The sequence below is a fragment of the Nilaparvata lugens genome, chromosome 4 (assembly GCF_014356525.2).
Source record: "Nilaparvata lugens isolate BPH chromosome 4, ASM1435652v1, whole genome shotgun sequence".
In the NCBI taxonomy this organism is placed as follows: Eukaryota; Metazoa; Arthropoda; class Insecta; order Hemiptera; family Delphacidae; genus Nilaparvata; species Nilaparvata lugens.
The window spans coordinates 18,931,229-18,955,468 of NC_052507.1; the positions used below are offsets into that span (position 1 = coordinate 18,931,229).

At 32.5% G+C, this 24,240-nt stretch overlaps 2 protein-coding genes across 2 annotated transcripts in view; one reads left to right on the forward strand and one right to left on the reverse strand.

Moving 5' to 3' along the window:
• The window catches only part of LOC111047866, a 42,214-nt gene extending 39,789 nt beyond the window's left edge, over positions 1–2,425 (forward strand). Inside the window, exons 15-16 of the mRNA XM_039425698.1 lie at positions 963–1,120; positions 1,819–2,425. Coding sequence (XP_039281632.1) covers positions 963–1,120; positions 1,819–1,971 — 311 coding nt within the window. The 3' untranslated portion in view covers positions 1,972–2,425. The remainder of the gene's footprint in view (positions 1–962; positions 1,121–1,818) is intronic.
• Positions 2,426–3,007: 582 nt separating this feature from the next.
• LOC111047871 (venom protease) lies at positions 3,008–23,717 on the reverse strand. The gene is made up of 8 exons (XM_039426857.1): positions 23,117–23,717; positions 20,598–20,708; positions 18,743–19,123; positions 16,128–16,254; positions 13,437–13,600; positions 11,594–11,695; positions 9,877–10,022; positions 3,008–4,837 (listed from the first exon to the last, which is right to left on the reverse strand). Exons 1-8 carry the CDS (start codon positions 23,118–23,120, stop codon positions 4,679–4,681), a joined length of 1,194 nt encoding a protein of 397 aa, XP_039282791.1. The 5' UTR covers positions 23,121–23,717; the 3' UTR covers positions 3,008–4,678.
• Positions 23,718–24,240: the final 523 nt, after the last annotated feature.

Genomic DNA, 24,240 nt, shown 5'->3' on the forward strand with positions numbered 1-24,240 from the left:
ACTGCTACTTTTTAAAAAATTATGAACTTCTAATTTTGGTAGAATATCCACTATCTGATTCAAAGATTCGTCAAAGTTCTTATGATTGTTAAGAAGGTATTAGAATTATGAGAATACGACAATAGCCTACAGAGTTCAACATAAATATATAAATCTTGTAATAAAATACCAAATAAGTTATTCCCATGCCTCATCAAACCATAATGAATTAATCATATTGGATCAACTATTGTCTTTTTTCTTTAGGGCTACTTTCAATATAAATAAAATATAAATCTCAGTGCCCTTTTAAATTATTTTATCACAACATGTTTCGGAAATGAATGCCATTTTCAAGACTTGAAATAATTTGAAAGTATACTGATACTTATATTTTATTTGGCTATTTAACTACCGTATTATTTTTTTGATAAATCATGAAATTAACAGTCATAATGATAGAATTTTTGTTTTTGCTAAGAGTGAAATTCCCACATAGGCTGATTGATGATTATGAATATGATGAGGAAAAGTATTGCAGCTTGAGATGGGCTCAGATCCACTAATTTCTATTATTCTTTTGAATATTCACTGAATTGTTCTTCTAGAGAGTAGCCTACCTTGAACCCCATAATCATTCTATTATGTACCTTGAATCAAACATTATTTATTGCATATGTACGGTAGTATAAAAATATTACATAATATTATTTATGACAGCAAATACCGATTGCTAATTTACGGAAATGATAAGAACTTCATCACTTCGAGAAGATAAATTATAAGAGAAAAACATTTTTAGCGTTAAATTCATAACCGTTATTTTAGAACAATAAAGTACTCAACAATCAATTATTACCAAGAAACTGCTTGATGTGCATATCGGTTCATATTGTTATTGCTATTTTGTTCAGATTGACGATTGTATGTAAGTGATGATTGTATGTCAGTGACTTGTATGTAAACTCAATATTTTTTTTTAGGAGCTACAACTTTCCCAACAAAGCTGTATGAGGCTCAGGTGGATATAAGAACGAATGAGCAATGCTCAGCTGCCTATGCTAAGCTGCCAAAGGGAGGTGGTGTCACTATTGATGAGAGAGTAATATGTGCTGGAGGATCAACCAAAGATGCTTGTCAGGTAATATAATTGTAATATATTTATAAAAACAATAAAAAATATATGGCCGAAGTAGGTCGAAACTAGTCTTTAAAATGTTTTAATAAAAGGGTACTACAAGTTTTATATTGTTTTTATTAATTTGAATAAAGTAGCCCATGAAAGTGAAGTGATTTTATAAAATTTATTATAAAATATAAATTAATAAAAACAATATTAAAACTTGTAGTACCCTTTATTATTAAAAACTTAAAAATATTTCAACGACTAGTTTCGACCATAACTTGGGGAATTTTAAAATAAGGGTACTACAAGTTTTTTATATTGTTTTTATTAATTTGTACAAAAGTAGCTCATATAATAGTGAAGAGTTTTTATAAAATATAATCATTTCATTATTTTTCGAAATATCTACTATTCACAGTTTAATATATCAATAATACCTACTATTAATGAAGTGGTTAGGCGTGTACTTAACCACAGACAATAGGATAGATTACTGAACAATTCTTTCCTCTGTGACTAAACTATTCATACAGCATTATTAAGTTTATTTGTATTTTTCAGTTTCACATTACATCTTGTTTTTGTATTACAGTATTTTTTCGGTGTGAAAATGAATTTGATTTGATTTTGAAGTTCAATTGTGTGAAATTATTTAGTTATTTCTATTTGTTCATGATGCAAATAGACTAATTTATTGATTTTGTGTTATATAGGGAGACTCAGGCGGACCTCTGATGCTGCCAGTGAAAAAGAATTATTACTTATTTGGAGTTGTCTCATATGGATACAAGTGTGCTGAGCCTGGGTTCCCTGGCGTCTATAGCAGAGTAACCGAATTTATCGACTGGGTTCAAGCTAACATTTGATGGATTCCAACCATTTAAAATGGAAAATTAACATTTCTGATAATGGAAAATGTTCTAGAAAAACTAACGAACATAACTGATTAAATACAATTCATCAGCAAAAATGGCCTTAATATGTATTATAAAACCGGAATAGACTGACAAAAAATTATCAAGATTAGGTTGATCCTCAACGTATATATATGTAAACGGTGCTTCATAAGAAAAGCTTTAAGAAGAACAATTTATTATAAATAAAATTTGTAAGGTTTTGGAATTTTACATCTGATCATATCTCATAGTATTCATCTTAAAGATTAATGAGTGTTTTATTTTTCCATTATTTATATTGATAAAATCAAGTGAAATAGATTAGAATTATAAATTTGAATTTGAAAAGCTATTGTGATTTATTAGGTAGGCTAGCCTATTTATACAATAAAACGTATACAGTATTAAACAAGGTTTCTTCTGATTTATTCATTCGTTATTCATTCCTTATTTTACTTAAGGTTCGTAAAAGTCAGCAATATCATGCTTTCTTATTATAGGAGATAATAGCCTCTAACAAAAACGACTCCTTGGAGCAATATGTACATCAATTTCAAGTAGTGAGTGACGTGAGTATTGAATTTGAGAACTGAGTTGTTTGATGGTGATTGAAACTATTTGGAAAGATATCAAGAAGTGACGAAGATCTTGAATTTAAGAACTGGAAAACTTATTGGCATGTATCTACTTTGGAAATTTGAATAGGCCTATCTAGAAACATTCTTGCATCCATCCATTGAATTTTCAGCAACGGATTTTTCACGATAAGTTCCAGCAGTAGGCTATTATTCTTCATCAATCAAAATAATTCATCTCATTAACGCTTATTTTGCATGTCTACTCTTCATTTGTCGAAATAATACACCAATCAATCATGCACAAAAGCAAAATTATTATAAATATCATTATCAATAGAAAAATTGTGTTCAACTGTAAAACACTATCACTTTGAAACAGCACAGCAAAATATGAAAATGTGAGTATCAACCCAAAAACACACACACACTTTTACAGAAAAACAAATTTTATTATATTTAAATGATTAGAGAATTACCATTAAATGGGAACAAGAAGTTAGTGTGAACAGTAGGTTTATACACTAGTTTTTTTACTGACCCAAAAAAGTGAAACTATAAGTAGTTACACTTCCTAACATACTGTAAGTTACATTTAAGAATTGTTAGGTATGTCTAGAATTCTACATGATAATGACTGTTTATAAATAAATAAAAATATAATATTATCACAACCATATTCATACCTGAAAATTTATAACCGTGTTATTAATAATCAATATTGAACAAATAAAGGCTCTGTTTTGGATCTGTACTTTATTTTCAAGTACCGGTATATCGTCACTTGAAAAATAGAGTACGGTATAGAAATGTATGATGAACAATAAGAGTTACGAATCACCAATCTAAAATTCCATCGAGTATCCCTTCGCACAGTATTAATATTATGTATGCATCAACCAAAAATTATATTGATACTAGTTTCGCCTGTTATTAAACCATTATAAATTCAAGATTTATTGAGAATTCTTACAATATGAAAAACTTAACAAGTTTTATGGTAGGAAAAGCACATTGTATGGTGTGTTACTATAAGCTGGTATTGATATAATAATAAGTGAAGTGAAATCTACTTACAATATTAATTAAGGAAAACCTAACTTACTCATCATTCTCCTTCCAAATATTTGAAGTTACGGTACTAAATACTTCTGCTATTGATCAGTGTTTGTAGTTAAGAGAAGCAGCGACAATTATCCAATGGTCAAAAGTTTCTTTCAGTTTGGTGATATATATTTACATAAAACAAAACTTTTAGTATCAACGTACGGTAATACTATAGTAGAATAGCTCCATATTCCCCCTAACATACCCATAATATTTCTAAATTCATCAAGAGACATTTCACAAAATTGTACAAAATCACACTATAATAGTATAAAACTCTATAAACTAACTTGAAACAGGTATTTATTGCAACATACAGTACGGATGAATGTGAAACACTATAACTTGATCTGTTGTCATAGGATTTCAATGCGAAAACCGCAATAAATAAAGACGACTGAGATCACCTGAATCGCTAAAAATGAAATCAAATGAAAAATTCTTTCTAAGGCGGAGTTGGGACTTTTTAAGTTCTCTCTATCACTCAATCTTGACAATGAATAACTCGACTCGAAAATGAAGATTCATTTTCTTTATTTATGAGGAGTTTAATGGGTAGGGTAATTGAATGCTGAAGGGTGACAATTGCTTAATCTCATATTGCACTAGCTTCTGCAAAGCTATTCTTCACGATACTAGAATAACCTACATTAACCGAAATGATTCGTTATATCTAAATAGTCTACTAGTCCCCTCTTATTACTCTTTCCAACTTGACCCTAACACATACAATTCAACCTGAAACCGTTTAATTATAAAAGGGGAAATTTATTTTATGTACTACACTTCGAACTTCTTATTACGCATTTCATTAGTAATTCTCAAGCTTATTAGGCTATATTATACACATTTATTGTCTATTCATAGGCAAATCCAGAGATGATCGACTGGACGCTTCACTTTTAAGTGATTTATGTACAATGTTCAATGTTTCACAGTTTTTCAAGTTAATTTCAAGGTGTTGAAAGTTATTCATAAGAAGTTCATGGTCCTCATCAACTTGAAACATTGGATTCAATCCAGTCTACGAACTCAGTGACTCTTGCGTAGAGGCCTGGATATATGGGGTTCGCGCATCCGATGCCATAAGATACGACTCCATACAGATGATAGCGATTCTCATGAGGTAACATCAGAGGACCACCAGAATCACCCTGTAAATTTAAATCATTTCATAAATTAAAACTGAAATTTAACACCTATTACAATTTACAAGATCCAAACTGGAAATAGAGCATTTGACAACATTGTTACTAATATTGATATAGGTTTTTATTCAGTACAAATTCTTCATACACTTTTGTCTGATCATACTGCACAGGTATTTCAAACACATGATTCCATAAAAAGATTCAAGACTAAGAAATTACCCCTTGGCCCTCCAATGTATAATTGCTCAACTGATAATATAATGAAACTGAAAACTTCTTTGGGTGGTGAATCATGGGTTTCAGTTTATAATGCAACAGATGTAAATAACCAGTTTGCGCGATTCCATGAAGTTTTACTATCTCACCTTAATATAAATTGCCCTTTAAAGCGTAGAAGTGATAAGAATCAAAGCAAAAAGAAATTTAGAGGTGAATGGATTACTGATGAAATTATACAAATAAGAAACCTTTCGGAAGTGGCTAAACTCAGAATGAATGATGGTATGAGAATTGATATTGAGCTATTGACAAATATTAAGAAAATGTATGATTATAAAGTTGTTGAAGCAAAAAAGAAATGTTTAAGTGATAGTTTTTTAAGAGCAACAAATAAATCAAAGACTACCTGGAAAATCATTAACGAATTCAGAGGTAAAATAAAACAAATACAGCCTAATATAGAGTTAGAAGAAAATGGGAAAGCTCTAAATAACTCCAAGCAGATAGCAAATACTTTCAATAGATTTTTCATATCAATGGCTCCCAAAATCAATGCTCCAAAATCAAATCTACAAGTTATTGATGCTCCATCCTTAGACAAATCCAATAATTGTAACAACAGTATTTTCTTGTTTCCAACTAATAGTGTAGAAATTCTCAAGATTATAAAAATTATAAAAACAAAAAATAGTGTTGGATTTGATAATATTCCAGTTCATGTGATAAAGGAATGTTGTAATGAAATAGCTCTTCCTCTAGTCTTCATAATGAATAATGCTTTTGAAACTGGTATATTTCCAGATCTTCTCAAAGTTGCTAAGGTGAAACCATTGTTCAAGCAAGGTATAAGAACTGACATACATAATTACAGACCCATTTCTATTCTTTGTTCTCTCTCAAAAGTATTTGAGAAGCTAATTTATAACAGGATAGTAACCTATCTCGAGCAATTCAATTTAATTTCGTCCTGTCAAAATGGTTTTGTGAGGGGCAAATCGACAATATCTGCAGCAGTAACCTTTATTGAAAGTATTATTGATCAGGTTGATGAGGGTAACTTTGCTGTAGGTACATTTATGGATCTCTCCAAAGCTTTCGACAGTGTTGATAAAGAAATACTCCTTAGTAGGCTGAAAAGTGTTGGAATTAGAGGTGTATGTGGTAGTCTGATCAAGTCTTATTTGACAAATAGAGTTCAGTTTGTTACAGTTGACTCTCATTCTCAGCTGGCTGAATCAGTGCGATTGAGTGTTACAAGAGGCGTGCCCCAAGGCTCTATTTTGGGGTCCCTGCTCTTTGTTCTGTACACTAACAATGTGCAGTCCTCAGTCCCAGTGGGTTCAAACATAACACTTTATGCCGATGATACGACATTGATGTTTAACAACAAAAATTTAGCTGATCTTGAAGTGGATGCTAATATAAAAACAAATATGGTAGCACAATATTACAATGAGTCACTTCTGTCAGTAAACCCCCAAAAAAGTAAATATATTATGTTTGGTTCTAAGCATCAAATGTTCCAGCCTGTGATTAGCATTGGCGAGTCCGCTGTTGAAAATGTAAAAGAGGCAAATTTTTTGGGATTGATTGTTGATAAGGATCTGTCCTGGAATGCACACACTGACGGTCTGGCAACTAGAATTAGTAGGAATCTATTTATATTGAGAAATATTGTCAGGTATGTGCTCAATGACACAGCGAAATTATTATATTATGCTTTAATATATTCCCATATTGTGTATGGAATAGAAATTTGGGGTAGTAGCTCTTCATTGAAAAACATTAATAAAATATTTATTTTACAAAAAAAGGCAATAAGATACCTGGCAGGATTAGGCTACAACCACACATGCCGAGAAGCATTCAGAGAACTATCACTTCTTACGGTTCCTTGTATTTTTATTTATAGAGTAATTTTGTTTGTAGTTAAGAATATTAATAATTTTAATACTAATTCAGACGTGCACCATTATAATACGAGGTATAGGGGCAATCTTAGTGTTCAAGCTCACAGGCTTTCTCTTTTTGAGAAAAAAACCTAGTTATGTAGGAGTGAAATTATTAAATGGTCTTCCAACTTATTTAAACCATACATCGGCTACTTTCAAAACAGATTTATATAGGTTTTTGGTTGAGAAGAGGTATTATAGTCTTCAAGAATTCTTTAATGATACATGACGTAGCCTATTCTTATAGACTAGTGATTTGTAATTAGATGTAAAATTCTATTTTATAGAAACTCTCATATGACTATTGTATTGATTGATTTATGAATTGTTTTGACTTTGATAATTGACGTTGTTCAACTATATGGATGTTTTGTTCTATATTATGTTGAATAAAGAAAAATATATTCTAAATATATTCTAAAATATATTCTAATTTTATGCAAATGTAAGCCTATTCAGGAGCCGTCTGATTAGCAGAGAGGCGAAAATAAAATTATACCTCAGCTTAGTACGCCCTGTAGTGACCTATGGCTCGGAGACATGGACAATGACAGAGAAAGATAAAAACAAACAAGTCTTCGAAAGAAGAGTACTGCGGAAAATTTATGGCCCAGTACGACAGAGGTTGGAATGGCGAATCCGTTCCAACAAGGAATTGGAAGACCTGAGGGGAGGACAGACCATGGTTCGATTCATAAAGGCTCAAAGAATCCGGTGGTTGGGTCATATGGAAAGGATGACTGCGGACAGAATCCCTAAAATTGTGATACGGGAAAGGCTTCACAATAGGAGACACAGAGGGAGACCCAGGAAAAGATGGTTGAATGAGGTGCTGAATGATGTTAGGAGTTTGGGATTGAGGGGATGGAGAGGCATAGTAGACGATAGATGTGTGGAGGTTGATAGTTGCGGAGGCCAAGGCTCACCATGGGCTGTAGCGCCATACAAGAAGAAGAAAATTTACCCTTTTTTATTTTACTTGAAACATGAATTGAAAAATAGTCATACTATAAATTACATCAAAATTAGACAAGCCGTTTCCATACCGGAATACATCCATAAAACGTCCATTATCAAATTTGTTATACATTTATATGGGTTCCTAGTATTTCCAGATTTTTCATAGCTCCTTTTTCCATTACTTTGATGTGTTGTGAAACTGATTATTACAAACATATAGCTTTTGTCAACTGTCAAGCTTTAGAGGCGTTCCAATTATTTTTCTCCAAAAATATCGAATACAACAATCGTCGGATTTTTCAATTATTGTAATAGGGCAACTTGGAAGTTTCATCATGTGGAATTACTAGTATCCTCAGGGGCGAGGCGTGACTTTTTGGCTCAGTCATCTCTAGGAACAATTCAGTTGAAAGTTTGAATGGAAGCTGCCCCCCCCTACTAAAGATTATGTTTCATTGTGGACGATTATTTATCGAGCAAGATGACATCTAGTATAAGATAAGCTCACTATTCAAAATCCTAGAGTTGAAAAGTCTAGAACTTGGCTAAATCTCAAGCTCGGAAACTGACACTCAAATTAATTGAAAAAATTGAAATGGAATTCTTTATTCTTTATTTGATTCATACAACAAGTACATCATCAAAAATGACAGGGAGAGAAAAAAATAAGGTAACCTTGTGCTATTCCTCTCCCAAATTTAGATAAGGTTACACACAGTCCGAAATAGGTCAAGTCTTGTAGTTGTTCACTTCACTTAATTTTCAGTTCTTGATTATTTTCTCAAAGTAGATTTTTAAATTTAGATGCTTCAAAACCAAACATAGAAGAAATAATAATTATCAATAACAAATTGCAAACAAAATAATAACTATCGTACGGTTTGCAACACTGGCGGAACAGTGGAATCGCAGAAAATAGCGATGTCTTCGACCGTTTACTCCACCATCGTTTATGGGGAGAGGGAGAGTGATGATGCAGAAGAGTGGTGGTAACCAATGCTAAATAGCATTACTGGAATCGCATGTTTTTGAGAACCACATTGAACGGATGGAACTGAATGCAGTAGTCTACTTTATTCAAGCTTGGCGCGCTCGCAAGAAACGTTTCTCTTTTGGTTTCTTCACCTTTTTTGTATTTATTTTTAATATTTTCAATTTAATAATATACACATTACATATAAATTTCTGTCCAGTCATCGCCGAATCCAGAGATGACCGGACGCCTCGCCTCTGAGTATCCTTTCTTATTTTCTTTGAGACACGCCCTGTTTCGGATATTTATCCCATTATCAAATGTCCTAAAAATCACCCTATTGATTATGATTTTTGTAACCAAAACTTCCCACACACAAGCTCTGCTTTCGTGGGGCTTACATTCATGCATTTAATTTCTTCTTTTTTTCCTACAGAACTTTGATGTATTAAATGTTAATATAAGTAGATAATATGTATTATAGCTATGTAGCTATAAGTATATTATACTTATACAATAATATTATTATTGAAATTTAATTCAATTCAATTCAATATAATCTATTGGAATTGTCTTATCTATTTTCATCTTGTTTTTGTATTGATTTAATGTCTATTTTCAACTCATAAATGAATGTAAGACAGCAATAAAGAATAAATAAATTGTTCCCATTATGTATTCGCTCATGACATTGTATTATGTCATGGGCAATGTATTATGACATTGTGTATTTGGACATGATATTGGTCCCATAAATTGGACGCTGGACTAGATAATGGGATAAATTTCCGAAACTGGTCGTGTCTCAAAGGAAATGTAAATAGGGTACTAGTAATTCCATTTCTATCAAATAAAAATAGTACATTCAGAATTTACTGTAGCATGACGTAACTGTATATGATTAAATTCACTTCTATTGAGTCGAAAGGATGGCTTACCAAGCAGGCATCCACTCCTGGACTCGCGGCACAGACGATTGAGTGGTCGATGGTGACTCGTGTCAGTTTGGCAAAGTCCTTTGCACACTGCTCATTCGATCGCACATCCACTTGAGCTTCGTATAGTTGCGATTGCTCAGACTTGTCTGTAAGCATCATACACTAATTTGATTGATTTGATTTTGAAAAATATTATTTTTACAAAAATCACACTATTTGAATACAATTCGAAAACAAGAGGAAGGATTTGAACACATTTGATCTGCTCATGTGCGTCTAAATTAATATGAAAACCATGTGGCTTCACCCTCGAAACGACACGGTTTTCATAGGGTTGTGTGAAAAGGTTTACGCTGTTAAGCCATAGAAATGATAATAATCATTTCAAAATGAATAAATAGGTTTTTGCAGTACTGTTTTAGTGAAAATATAGGTTTCGGTACGCAATGTTTGTGGATTTAGTGAAAATTTTAATATTTTGAAAGAAGAGTTTTTGATTGTGAAAGAAGAGTTTTTTATTTGGATTTGTATTTTGAAATTAATTAATCTGATAAATTCAAAATTGTGGTAGATACATTTGTTTGGACTCAAAATAGTGTGTGAATTAAGTTATCATTTTTACATAAACTCTAGACAGTGTATTCCAAATTGAGGTTTAGAGCAGTTTTGGGCGAATGCCTATTGTTTTTACCTGGATTGTATTTCTATATGAATAAATAAATAAATATTCTGGGTGTGGGGGGTTGTGTTGTGTGAGCACTTAGAAGGGTCCTTGGGTGAGTACTTAGAAGTGTCCACCCAGGGAAAACATATCAAATTTTGCCTTGAAAAAGTTGTTTTCAAGCTATTTGGGAAAAATTCACAAAAATGCATGTTGTTAGAAAATATTTTTTTCCAAGAGGTACGTACCGCGTAAAGTCACAATAGCAGCACTGGGTTTTCGTGAGATTGCGTTGTATATCTGGGTAGTTACAATCTTATGTATGATTTTGTCTGTTTGTTTATTATTTCAATTTTACACTGGAAATGCAGCTCCTTCAAGGAAATCTCCTTGATTTCTGTTGTGTGTTGTTGAATAAGTAGACGATTAGTAATTTGACAAGTTGTTTATTAATTAGACAAATATACATGTAGACATAGACAAGAGGACAAAACAGTTCAGGTCATACATAACCTCATAACGATTCATATTATTATTATACTCATAATATGATATTAAATGAACATAAAAAAGAGCATGTTGTATGTTGGTACTGATTCATTCATTCAGTTGGCAACAAGAGAAGGAAGCGCGGGCCAAGCCGGGGTGAATCGTTATGAGGTTATGTATGACCTGAACTGTTTTGTCTTCTTGTCTATGTCTACATGTTAGGTCATACATAACCTCATAACGATTCACCCCGGCTTGACCCGCGCTTCCTTCTCTTGTTGCCAACTGAATGAATGAATCAGTACCAACATACAACAATTTCTTAGTGACATTATTTCAATTTTTTCTGGAAAAATCGTATTATTGGAAAGAAAATATACTGCAACCATGTAAAGTAACATAATTACATAATATAACATTATTATTAAAATAAATTGGAAGAGTAGTTTGGCTTAACATGTATCTGATCAGAATATTTTTTGCATTGACTAACTCTTGACTAATACTGTGGAATGCAGTAAATATATTCAATCAAAATTATTGGTTTTCAAAGAAAACTATACTCACTGAATCCCAATGAACCCCAACCAGCAACGAATGGCGACAGTCTGTCCAAGTTTCTCGCTCTCAGTAGATCCGAAGAGGGTAAACAAATCGGCCTAATGTCATCTGAAAAGTATAGGTTTCATCAATATTTATTTATTTTTAATCTTATAATATTCTATTCATTTCACGGAATATAATTAAAATTCAAGTGAAAATCTGAACAACGTTTATTACATTATTTATGATAGGAAATGTCTATTGGATTTCAACTTTAAGAAGAAAGCTCTATGACGATGTGAACTCTGTTACTGATTTCAGATACTGTTGTTGGTGAGATGTAATGATATTTATCCATAATAAAACACTGGGATCTAGTCTAGAAAATCACGAATTTATTACAAAATTAAATACATTATGTTTCAACACCAATGATGTCACCTTCAGTATCAGACAATGAAGAGCTAAGAGCTAATGAAAAAATTAAGAGCTATACCTATGTCGGGCACTGAAGATGACACACAATTGGTGTTGAAACATGTATTTGAATAGCAAATTATTCGAGATATTTCTAGAGAGCATCCCAGTGTTTCATTCTGCTACTGATAGTTTGCTTGCAGTGAGTGTCTATATGGTAGATTGATATCTACTGAATGCTCAATTGTTACACTGGCCACGAATTTTCATGACTAAAGGCACGGGGTTATACCAAAGAGGAGAACATTGACATCATCATCATCATCATCATCTTCTTACAAGGATTAGGCTCTATTGGCCTGTACCAGCATCCATTTCTTCCTTGGTCTTCCTATGCCTCGCTTTCCTTCGGGTTTGTACTCCCATGCTAATATTGGGAGCCTATTGGATGGCATTCTGAATAAATGAGTAGACCAATTTTCCCGATATTTCTTCAGAATATCCAATAGCGGTTCTACATTCAATTCAGCTCTTATGTTGTCATTCCTTATTTTATCCAGTCTACTACAACCTTTGACCGCTCGTAAAAATCTCATTTCAGCAGCTTGTATACGAGATTCAGTTTGTCTGTTTAAGATCCATGCCTCACTACCGTATGTTATTAACGGTATCGCCATTGTTTTGTAAAACTTCAGGGTATCTTGTCTCGTTCTCCTTCCTATAGCTCGTCTTATAGTGCCACAGACCGCACTGAATCTCGCCACTTTTTCACCAACATCTTCATCCTTATCGAATGAAATGCGGCATCCCAAGTAGCTGAAGTCTCTCACTTGATCTAATGCTTGATGCGTTGAAATTTAACATTGACATAATTCAACATAATAACTTACTTTTTTGAATTTTTTTATTAAAATTTTAGTAAGGACCAGTTTTGGTCTGAACTATTGTTCCTTCCTCAATCATTCATATGATTTGTGTATCATCAAATGTATGAAAATCATACTGTACTCTTTGATTCACTCTTGTAATGTAACGTATAAGTAGCGTATATACTCAAGTAATACAATAATTAATATAAAATCACTTCACTTATATAGTTTACTTTATTCAAATTAATAAAAACAATATAAAACTTGTAGTACCCTTTTATTGAAACATTTCAAAAACTTTAAAACATTTTAACAACTAGTTTCGACCTACTTTGGCCATTTTCAAGTTGAAATTTACAAATTTAAAATTTACATTTTCAAAGTAGGTCGAAACTAGTCGTTAAAATGTTTTAAAGTTTTTAAAATGTTTTAATATGAGGGTAATAGAGTTTTATATTTGTTTTTATTAATAATTAATATTTTTGACTACAAAATTCTATGATGTGTGCATCGGTACTTATCTGGCAAGAGACTAGGAAGATATTATAACATTAAAAAATATATAGTTAATTATTAGGTACCATTAAAAGTGACTTCGTGCCTGAGCCGCACAAGCCCAATGTCAGATGTCCTCCTGGCTCGATTGTACTGCGGGTGCATGATGGCTCTCTCAACAGGGATGTCTACGTGGTTGGCATTGTCAGCAGTCGTGTTCCAGTCCAAATCACCCAGTCTCACAATTGTCCTAATTAAATATATAACATCAACTTTATTCCGGCCACTAAACATAATTATAATATCAGTAGAATGAGGAATTACTTGAATAATAGTAATCATCAATTTTATAAATGCTAAAAAGTAAATCAACATTAAATTATAAAAAAGAATGGAATCCAAATCACCTAGGATAAAAATAATTCATTATCCCAACTGAATACATGAATTGACATTTAGTTGCTCGTCAAAATAAGTGAAAAAAACTGTGAGTAAAATTATTGGAAAAATTGTAAATATACATGATACCGTACTATAGAGAGGTCCACATTATAATGGCAGTGGAGAAAGATAGGAGAAAAACGTTGCCGATCCTCTGTCTTGTATAGACGGTAGCTGATACAGGTTTATTGATGTAATATTTACAGTTCATTCTCGTTTAAAATAATCAATTATATTTTATTAAGTAATAAATTATATTTTTCAATAATTTCATAATGAGATTTCATAATTAAGATGAAATATTTTGTTGATTAATTATTAATTCTACATTGTTAAAAGACGATCTCGCAACAGAGTAAAGCGAGAAAGAGAGCGCTATCCGCTTTGATGAATAATAGATAGACTAGGATTCCAATACCATTGCTAATCAAACATTGCCATTATAACGTGGACCTCACTATAATACAGTAGCCTCTAGCCTGTAATAGTAATGATGTTGTTTTTTTTTTTTGTTATCATAACCATAAGTGTGATAACACACTATAAATGAGAAAAAATATAAATAATTTTTTCTTTGGGCTCCAATATATTTTAATATGATTTCAAAAAACGTCGATATTTTATTCTATATATAACCGCACATTTATATCAGGCCATTCGGAAAGTAACCTCCGATGAGTCACAGTGCTCGTAGTGGGGGGAATGGCGACGCCATCTTTGCATTCACACACGCGGGAGGTCAATCGGCATCAAGTCGTGGTCGAGTGAACATTGTATCTGCGCTAGTTAATTTTTTGTGTCAGTTTGAAATGTATGGTTGCAATAGAAAAACCCACCGAATGTGAAGAGCGAGCTGTTATAAGATTTTTCACAGCCAAAGAATATACTGCAGCAGCTATTCATCGTAAGCTTTGTGCCGTGTACTGACCAAAAGTTGGAGTTGTCCGTGAATGGGTACGTTTATTTAAAAGTGGGCGAGGAAACGTTTATGATGTAGAGAGGAGTGGTAGGCCATCATTGGTCACTGATGAACTTCTTCAGGCAGTTGATGCAAAAGTTCGTGAAAATCCACGTTTCACATTGTCGGAGTTGTCTACTGATTCTCCACAGATTTCCAAGACTCTTTTGCACGAGATACTGTCAGCAAGATGTGACAGCTCAAAGATGCGGTCACAGGCTTGCTCCAGGCACAGGTGGGTGATTTTTATGCAGAAGAAATTTCAAAGCTTGTGAAGAGACATGATAAGTGCCTCAATCGTTATGGAGACTATGTCGAGAAATAGTAAAAATATGCAGTTTTAAGATTTATATATTAAAATACTTTTATTGAACTTGGTGATTTTTTTTATCAACCGGAGGTTAATTTCCGAATGATATAAATAATAAATAAATTTTTATTGTCATTAAGCAACATTGGCAATAGACAAAGTCAAAACTATACTAACATTATACAAGTCAGAAATTTATAAGTTAATGTAATTGAAAGTATATACGATATACATATATAAACACATAAACATAACTACATCTAAAGTAAACCCAGAAGAATTCAAATATTCATCACTATACAAACAACAGCACAAACAAGGCCCTGTCAAAATGTTAGAACAAGAAAGAAACGCTTTAAGCAATCAAGGAATCAAACATAAATAATCATATCGGAATCCAAGAACTCTTGTATAGAATACATTAGTGTTTTTACTAACCAGTTGAAAAGTTTCATTTTAAATCTATCTGTAGACTCATTTATTAAGCTTAGAGGTAACTTATTGTAGAGTTTCAGACCTATAATATTGTAGCTATTCATTGACTTTGAAAGCCTTTGGAATGGTATATTCAGTCTATTTTTATTTCTTGTTGCATAAGAATGTATGGTATGTCTTGGAATTTTCTCTACCTTTGTTTTTACATGTATTAGAACAGTGTATGTATAGAGATTTATGATTGTTAAGATTCTCAACTTAATAAACAAAGGTCTACAATGCTCAGTACTATTACGCGCATCTGCTAATAAACTGATGGCTTTTTTCTGAAGTAAAGGCACACTGCTAACATGGCTACAGTTACCCCAAAACAACACGCCATATAAAAGAATACTTTGAAAAAATGCAAAATAAGCTGACCTTACATAGCTATCAGGTACATAATTTTTTTAATTGCTTCAACAAATAAATAACCCTAGACAATTTACTATTAACATACTCAATATGTGGCTTCCAAATATTGATCTATCGTAATAAACTTTCATGTCAATAATCGTGATTAATATACAATAAAGATCATAATTCATAATAATTTGGCCAAAATCGAAATATTTTAGTGATAGTGATACTCACAATCTCTTATCTATAATGCAATGAGCAGCGGTGACCACATATCTGGAAGAGACCAAAGCACCGGCACAGTTCCAAGCCGGTCTGGTCATTGAGTTGTAGCCAATCAGAGCCATCCACGGCCAGTCTCCTGCCAAACAAATTACAAATCATTCTAAAATATTAAACAAATTATTATACTTAAATATTGGAAGACATTAGCAAGATTAATGATCAACTGTTCCTAATAAAAAAGTACTATATGGATATTGGTACAATTTTAAGAATGATATTAAAGTTCCAATAAGATTTTGTGCAGGTTTAAAAAAACCCAATTCGCCTGTATATTTTGTAAGTTACATAGAGAAACAATAGTGAATGGCCTTCAGCTATTGTTTCTCTATGGTTTTATGCTATTCTGGAGACACTGGGCCCCAATTGACTGCTAATGGTATGCTGACAGTAAATTTGAGTTGTGAGTTACAAGCTAAGTTTGATAGGCATACTCCCTGAGAGAATTCGACGACCCAAAGAGTAATAATAGGTACTACTGTAAAATAAGGCTCAGAGTCTTGAAATGCATCCAAGAATTATAAAACAATTGAATACATTATTGTTGAGTGGAATCACTTGATACGATACTATACCTACCCATAGGTAGGATGAAAACAAAAATTCTATAGGTACAAAAACAATATTATGAACATCTACCCCTTATAAACAATGTAAACATTTAAGCAATCCAATATACTTAATTTGTAGATATTTCTTGTGATTGATAAGAACTCAATTATAACAATTTGAAATACGAATGTAGGTACAGTTTTACTAAATTTCTACTGTTGTTAGAATATACGATGTAGTCCAATGGTCGCCTAACTTATGAGCCTGTGAGTTAGATTAGCATTTATAGATCTTCTGGTGAGCTACCAAGGAATATTAGACTGAAGAAAGTACGGTACGCAAAATGAGATTTTCACACTTTTCTTATCTATAAAGAAACATTTCTAGTGTTGAAATCTACTTATCTCATAGCAAAAAGTATAACAAAATTTAAAATGCACATTTCAATGAGAGCACCAACTCTTTTTGGTCAAGTATTTTCTTGATGTTTGGAGTGTAGGTTGTAGCCGCCATTCTGATGCAGTTGTCTAATTGTTCATCAGTCAGTCTGTTCCTATACTGATTTTTTATGAATTTCATACTTGAAAAAGATGCTTCACACAAGTAGGTAGAGCTGAACATAGTTTTCAACCTCAATGCAACTTGAATAATATTTGGATATATTTCTTTGGGGATTTGAGGCCAAATATTTGAGAGACAGCCAATATTTGAGAGGGCAAGTGATCTGAGAGACAGGTCATTTTGAAAATCCACAAATTCCATTTCAACTGAAGCCTGATCTCCACCAAAATAAATGTTTTACAACACAAGCTGCAAAATCTTCTGCATCAATCTCTACAAAGGGAGTTTTATGAATTGTACCATATTCGATATATGTTTTTTTTTTAAATCTTGAAATCGTTGATCAAACTGTTGTCTCAACACTGAGTATGTACACAGATGTAAATATAAGCTAACACTATATTTTTGTCATACCTACTCAATTGCAGCTGTTTTCCATGCATCAAATCAAGCCGGTAAACAGCTGTTTGCAGAACAAGAAAACATGTGATTTTCATTACAGCATACTATACTGTAAAGAGATCATATGTTCTCTTTACAGTCGAGTATGTTAGGACCATAGAGAAACAATAGCGTAAATAGATATCCCATGGTATAGGAAATTTATGTCGCAACTTTTACTGTTATCTCAAGCCGATTATTGTCAATTTTTACTGTTTTGTTGGGGTGAGAGTGTAGGAACGGCACAATTTGAGAGACTACCAGCGTCACACAGCTGCATGGGAAAGAACTACGTGAACTATCGGCTTGGGATAACAGTAAAAGTTGCGACATAAACGCCCTATACCATGGGATATCTACTTACGCTATTGTTTCTCTATGGTTAGGACTCTACTGAGTCCTAATAACATCTGAGTAATTAATTTACTAATTCAAATAATTAAATAACTCATTTAAGGAGTTTCAAGTTATAAGAATTCATCTGAAATCTTATAATTTAGGCCTTTATTATTTTATTTGAGTCTGTTATGAACTAGGCGCTACGGGCTAGGTCTAGGTCATGTTTATAGAATGCAGTAGCTCGAGCAGCAGCAGGTAATGGTTTCTGTTTCTCAGCAATATTATTCTTTCTCAGATAAGTATGACCAAAAATCTTGTACGGTAACGTATTTACCGCATTCGTATGATAATTCTGCCCTCAACTACGTATCGGGCAGAAACAATCATACTTATGCGGTAAATTATCGTTATCGGACTTGTTACGTAAAGTACTATTATTTCATACAATTAAGCTGGACTTACACAGAACAGTGAAATTATAATTTTATATGTTCCAATGGGATTAGCCTATTCATACTTGCTCGGCTGGGATGAGTAGGAATGGTCCGATTGGAACTCAAGGGGATAATATTTTACGTTTTCACTGTCAATGTTCTTTCCTGATCATATTCATATAATTTGTAACTGTATTGACAAATGAATGAATAAATGTGTAGGAATCCAGTTTTACTCACGTAGTAGAGCTGGTCGACCTCCTACGATCCTATTGATGATTCTGCCAGCTCTGCCACAATCCTGCGGCATGTCCCGGTTATCAGTGCCGCTGGGGAAAGATGGAGGTCTGAACTCAGTGGTCAACTCGACTACTGGTTGCGGTTTTGCAGTAGTCGAAGTAAGAATGGTGGGCTCACTGCTTTCCAGAGGACAACAGACCTTTGGCAGATCACCTTCAAACCCGCAATGCGACTGCGTCAGAAACATGTATTCTTCTGGTGTCCTTCTCCTGTCCTCCAGGATAGAATACAGCGATTCGCAATCCAATATCGAAATGCACTCTCCTTCTTCGTTGTCCGGTGTTCTACAATTGACGTTGGCATCAGTGTCCAAGTAATGAACTAAACAGAAAAACACCATTCATTTGACTCTGCTACATTGAGAATTAAAAATGTTATAAACTGTCTTTCTAATTTTGTAATCGAATCTATCTTTTTAAAAGATATCTATAATCTAATCTATCTTTTTAATCTAATCTATCTTTTTTTCTTCTAATTTATCTATTTTTTTCTAATTTCAAGTACAGGCTCAGCCTAGTTTTTCCTTCAATGTATTCTAGTATTTTGTACAATAAAATAAATAAATAATGAATGCGTGACTAAAATGAAGTAGTAGACTACTAGTATTATCAGTTGTATCACTTTTAAGGTATTTGAATTTATAAATGAGTGTTTATCCAATAAGTAAACAAATAATTTCATACTTAATGAAAATAGGCATGTCATCAAGTTCTACGTAAATTGATAAAAGATATCAATTACAATAATAATCAAATAGAATATCCAATGAATTCGCATTTGGTAAAAATTATGTTCTACGAATTCAGTTTTCAATAAGTAGGTTTATAAAAAATTTCTCCTTCAATAAGATTTATAAATCTTATAGGCTTAACTCACACTTACGCGACTCAGGTCGAGAAGAGACTCGACTCTAGTCGAGAGCATGTGTTTCCAAATGGTGACACTCAGACCAGTCGATTCTAGTCTCCGCGACTGTCACCATTTGAAAACACATGCTTTCGACCTGAGTCTCTTCTCGACCTGAGTCGCGTAGGTGTGAGTTGAGCCTTACTGATAAAAATGTGCTCCATGTATTATAATATAAATTGAATAAATATTTCGCACATCCAATATTTTCTATATTAATAAATATTTCATGTAGCCTAAATATTTTTTATATTAATAAATGTTTTCATTTTCTCGACTGTAGTCGAGAGCATGTGTTTTCAAATGGTGACAGTTGTGGAGACTAGAATCGACTCGTCTGAGTGTCACCATTTGGAAACACATGCTCTCAACTAGAGTCGAGTCTCTTCTCGACCTGAGTCGCGTTAGTGTGAGTTGAGCCTAAGATTTATAAATCTTAAATCAAATTGTACGGTAAGTGTTGTAGGCGAAGTAAGGCAATAAGAGCCCTCTCTTCCATTTTACTCACAAGCAGATACAAATATGAATACGAATAGATTACAGATAGGAATGATTGTAGTACATAGATAGCTTAATACCTACAATTTTTGCTCTTAAAGCTAACAGGTTTGGATGAACTCTCAGGTATTCATTAAAATGCATAAATCTCGTAATGGGTCTACATGAACTAGAGGGATTGCTGGAGTATTATTGGCAGGAGCTACTATCAAGAAAGCCTACATGGTAGAAAGATCTCCACTGTTAAGACTTACGGTAAGTTGATTGGATTACATCTGGATGTACTTCACTGTATTATTAACCAAGCTATATCATCCATACCAACATTTCAAGTAAAATTGGAATATTAAAGGAATAATTAGAAAACTGATAGATACACTGATGTACTCACCTTGTCTCTTACTCCTAATCCGATCTAAAAGACTCTGTTCATGACAGTAGGATATTGAAGCTAGACTGCAAATTGCGATCAATTGATAAATTATAATCGACGTTTTTGTAGCTGAAATGGATAAAATACAATTTTTTAATTAATAAATTTACAGAAAATTACTTAAATATCAACAAGTTATAATGCAAGATGAAATGTCCAGAACCTTAAGAGAGAACCTTTAGCTGTTTTGTAATGATTATTTCCATAGCATGGTACCTCTATGTGATCATAGCATGATAGCATTTCGATTAACATGGTATGGCTTTCTACTTATATTTTTATAAACTACCTACTGTAATAATGTAGGCTAATAATAGATTGTAATACATAAATGGTTATCCTAATGTTTTTTATCAATTATATTTTAAAGCCTAGAGATTATACTGTATAATTTTAAAAGAAGATACCGCTTGTACTCTACTGGAGAATCATTGTTACAGTGTTATATATTGAATGAATAATTAATCCCATATATATATATATATATATATATATATATATATATATATATATATATATATATATATATATATATATATATATAATATATATATATATATATATATATATGACACACATTTTCAAAATTAAACGATTGTTGAATATTATAAATGCATTGTACAACAATAATTCATATTGTATATTTATTTAAGAGAGATTTTATTGTATTTTCTCTTTAGGGCTACTTTAAATATAAATGAAAATATAAATCTGAGTACCCTTTTGAATTTGTTGTGAAAAGTATGAGGCTGAGATGGGCTGGTGATGTGTGCAGAATGCCGGAAGGGAGGGTACCGAAAATGGTGCTGGAAGGCAAACCCGGAGGAAGAAGACTACAAGGAAGACGAAGAAAGCGGTGGGTTGACGATGTGGAGGATGATTTGCGAAGATTGGGTGTAAGAAGATGGAGAAGAACAGCAGAATGTCGAGAGGGGTGGAGGATGTGGTTATGAAGGCTAAGGCTCTACATGGGCTGTAGTGCCAATAATGATGATGATGATGACCCTTTTGAATTATTTTGACACAACATGTAGCCAAAACATGTCAAAATAATTCAAAAGGGTACTCAGATTTATATGTTCATTTATATAAGAGAGATTGTGCATTTAGTGCATTATTTGTGGATGCTCAAATGAGACAGCCTCATTTCAATTCTTGAAATGAATTGCAATATATTGAGTTTGTAATCTATTCTTATCTAAAAATAAATTACTAGGATAAACTTTCAATTTATCATGCATTTAATTCATAGAAATAGGATTTATCAATTCAATTGATAATATTTGTAATAATTTTTAAATTGAATAACCCCGGGCAACAGACAGTAAAAAATGTCGCAACAAAGTAACATACGGTATATTAAATGTGTATTTTTGTCTTGTCTCCTTCATAATCGTAATCATTCTTTCAATATCATTAATATTTGAGTTTAGCATAATTACAATAATTTGTTAATAATATTATCTTCATCACCGTATTTAAATATTAGGCTACAAATCCCTATTCTGAAATATATTCAGTTTAAAAATGATTCTGTAAGCTAAATACTAGGCATTAATTTTATTAGAATGAGCTTCTAATTCAGGCTTTGAATACCTTTAAGAAAAAACAATTTCAGTTGATTTTTCCTGTTTTAAGGAGCAAATAATTGATCTAGCTCTCAAACTTCAGACTCCTTTTTACGACCGCTCTGAAACCGGTTAGCTCATCTGCTAACCCAGCCCCCTACAATATATTATTAGCTTAGCCACATCAAAAAGTGAGAAAATAATACTAACCAGACTGGAAGATTAAATCCTACTTGTTCTGATGTAATTATCTTGAATATATTATGCCATGTACATCTCTACTGGAAAGCATTGATTGAGAAAAAATTCCAAAATAAAGAGCATTATAGGATTACTGATTTTTTATCTTTATTAAAGTCTAGTTTTTTTTATTATTTAATAAAATTACAATAGGAAAATATAATAATCATCTCACACAAAATTTTCAAAGATGGTTGCTTTGGAGTAAAGATGAAAGATTGATTACCGTATCAATAATTTATTGTAAGTTGGTATGTATGTGTTAAAAAAAGGTAAATTATTAGAATCACACTGTTCCAAAAGCTAATCAAATAGTAATGATATCAGTAATTAATGAATAAATTTAATTGATAAGTGAAAATGCTCTTTCAAAATTTACTTTAAAAGAATTTAAAACTTGATAGTGACTTCTTATCATCAGACACTTCATCACGCATCTTGATCTTACAATAGAATAATATTTATATTTATTTATTCGCAAAACATATTTACAATACAATGTATAAACAAAATTAAGCCACGGGATACACCCAAAACGGCTTACATTGAAATACATAATAAATGAAAAACAGTTCAAGCTTGGTAACGAAAATCGAACAGTCAAAAATAAATAATAGCTGATAAGAAATGGAATAATTTATCGTAATGTGAGTACGTAATCAAACTTACCCATCTTTGAAGTTTATCCAAGAAATATGTTGCAAAATTTGAATTATGAACACCCGTCGATCGTCCTTCTAAAGAAATTCAAAGATAATGTTAAAGCACGCACTAAATAAAAGATTACTGATAAACTTACTACTAATTAAAAAAATAAATAAAAACACTAGTTCATATAAACCGGTACGGATACCATTGAAGTAAGAAGACCGACTTGGAAAACGTAGAACGATGTGTTACTGCAGGCAGAGCTCACTGTTTACTGCCGTTGCGATGGAGTGGACTTGCCAATTTGTAGCATGTTCAGAACAGCATGCTCTACTCTTTGTATTCTTCCAATCGTTCAAATTTTCCCGGAAAATAGATCACACACAACAAACAACAGCTTTCATTATAAATCTGTGATTCCTCAACTCGATTGAGAATGATGCGTGATTAAATTCAAAGAACCTGTTTTCGAGTTAATGTGGAAGATCTATCTCTGAAAAGAAGATTGGTACAAAGTACCGATAACCTATTATTATTCGCGGAGACTTGAATGCCCAATTACTTTTTTCATAATTTAGCAGGTTTGTGTTGCCGTACTCTTCTCCTGACGCAAAGTATTATTCAAAATAGATCCTTGAATGTTTTCTTGACCTCACTGATAGTCGAACCTACAAAAAAATCCTATTGGAAAGACCAAATATTTCCATTTTGTTATGTGATCATTCTAAGTCTCTCACAACTAAATCTCTTGAATATATTCATTAGATTACAGAGTTTCAAATCAATTAGGATCAGAAAAACTGATTCGCAATACAAGAGTTTCTATATTTTAACCAACATTATTTAACACTAAAAGCTAGGGAATAATTTTTTCCCATATAATTCCCTGATTAGAAAGATTTGAAATTCTCCTCAACTTGTTTTGAATTATCCATTCAAATAACATGTAATCACCTAATGAAACCGCATGTTTTGAATATAATATTGACTGCTCCAATCTAAAATCCAACACATTTCAATCTTTGACTGTTGCGGCCTATAGTTGGCCGCTATGGCTTCGTATAAGATGAACGCTGCTATCCAGAGATTGTCAGTTTGGTGTAAGGGTAAGCATTCCTGACTGGCAATTGGGAGGTACCGTGTTC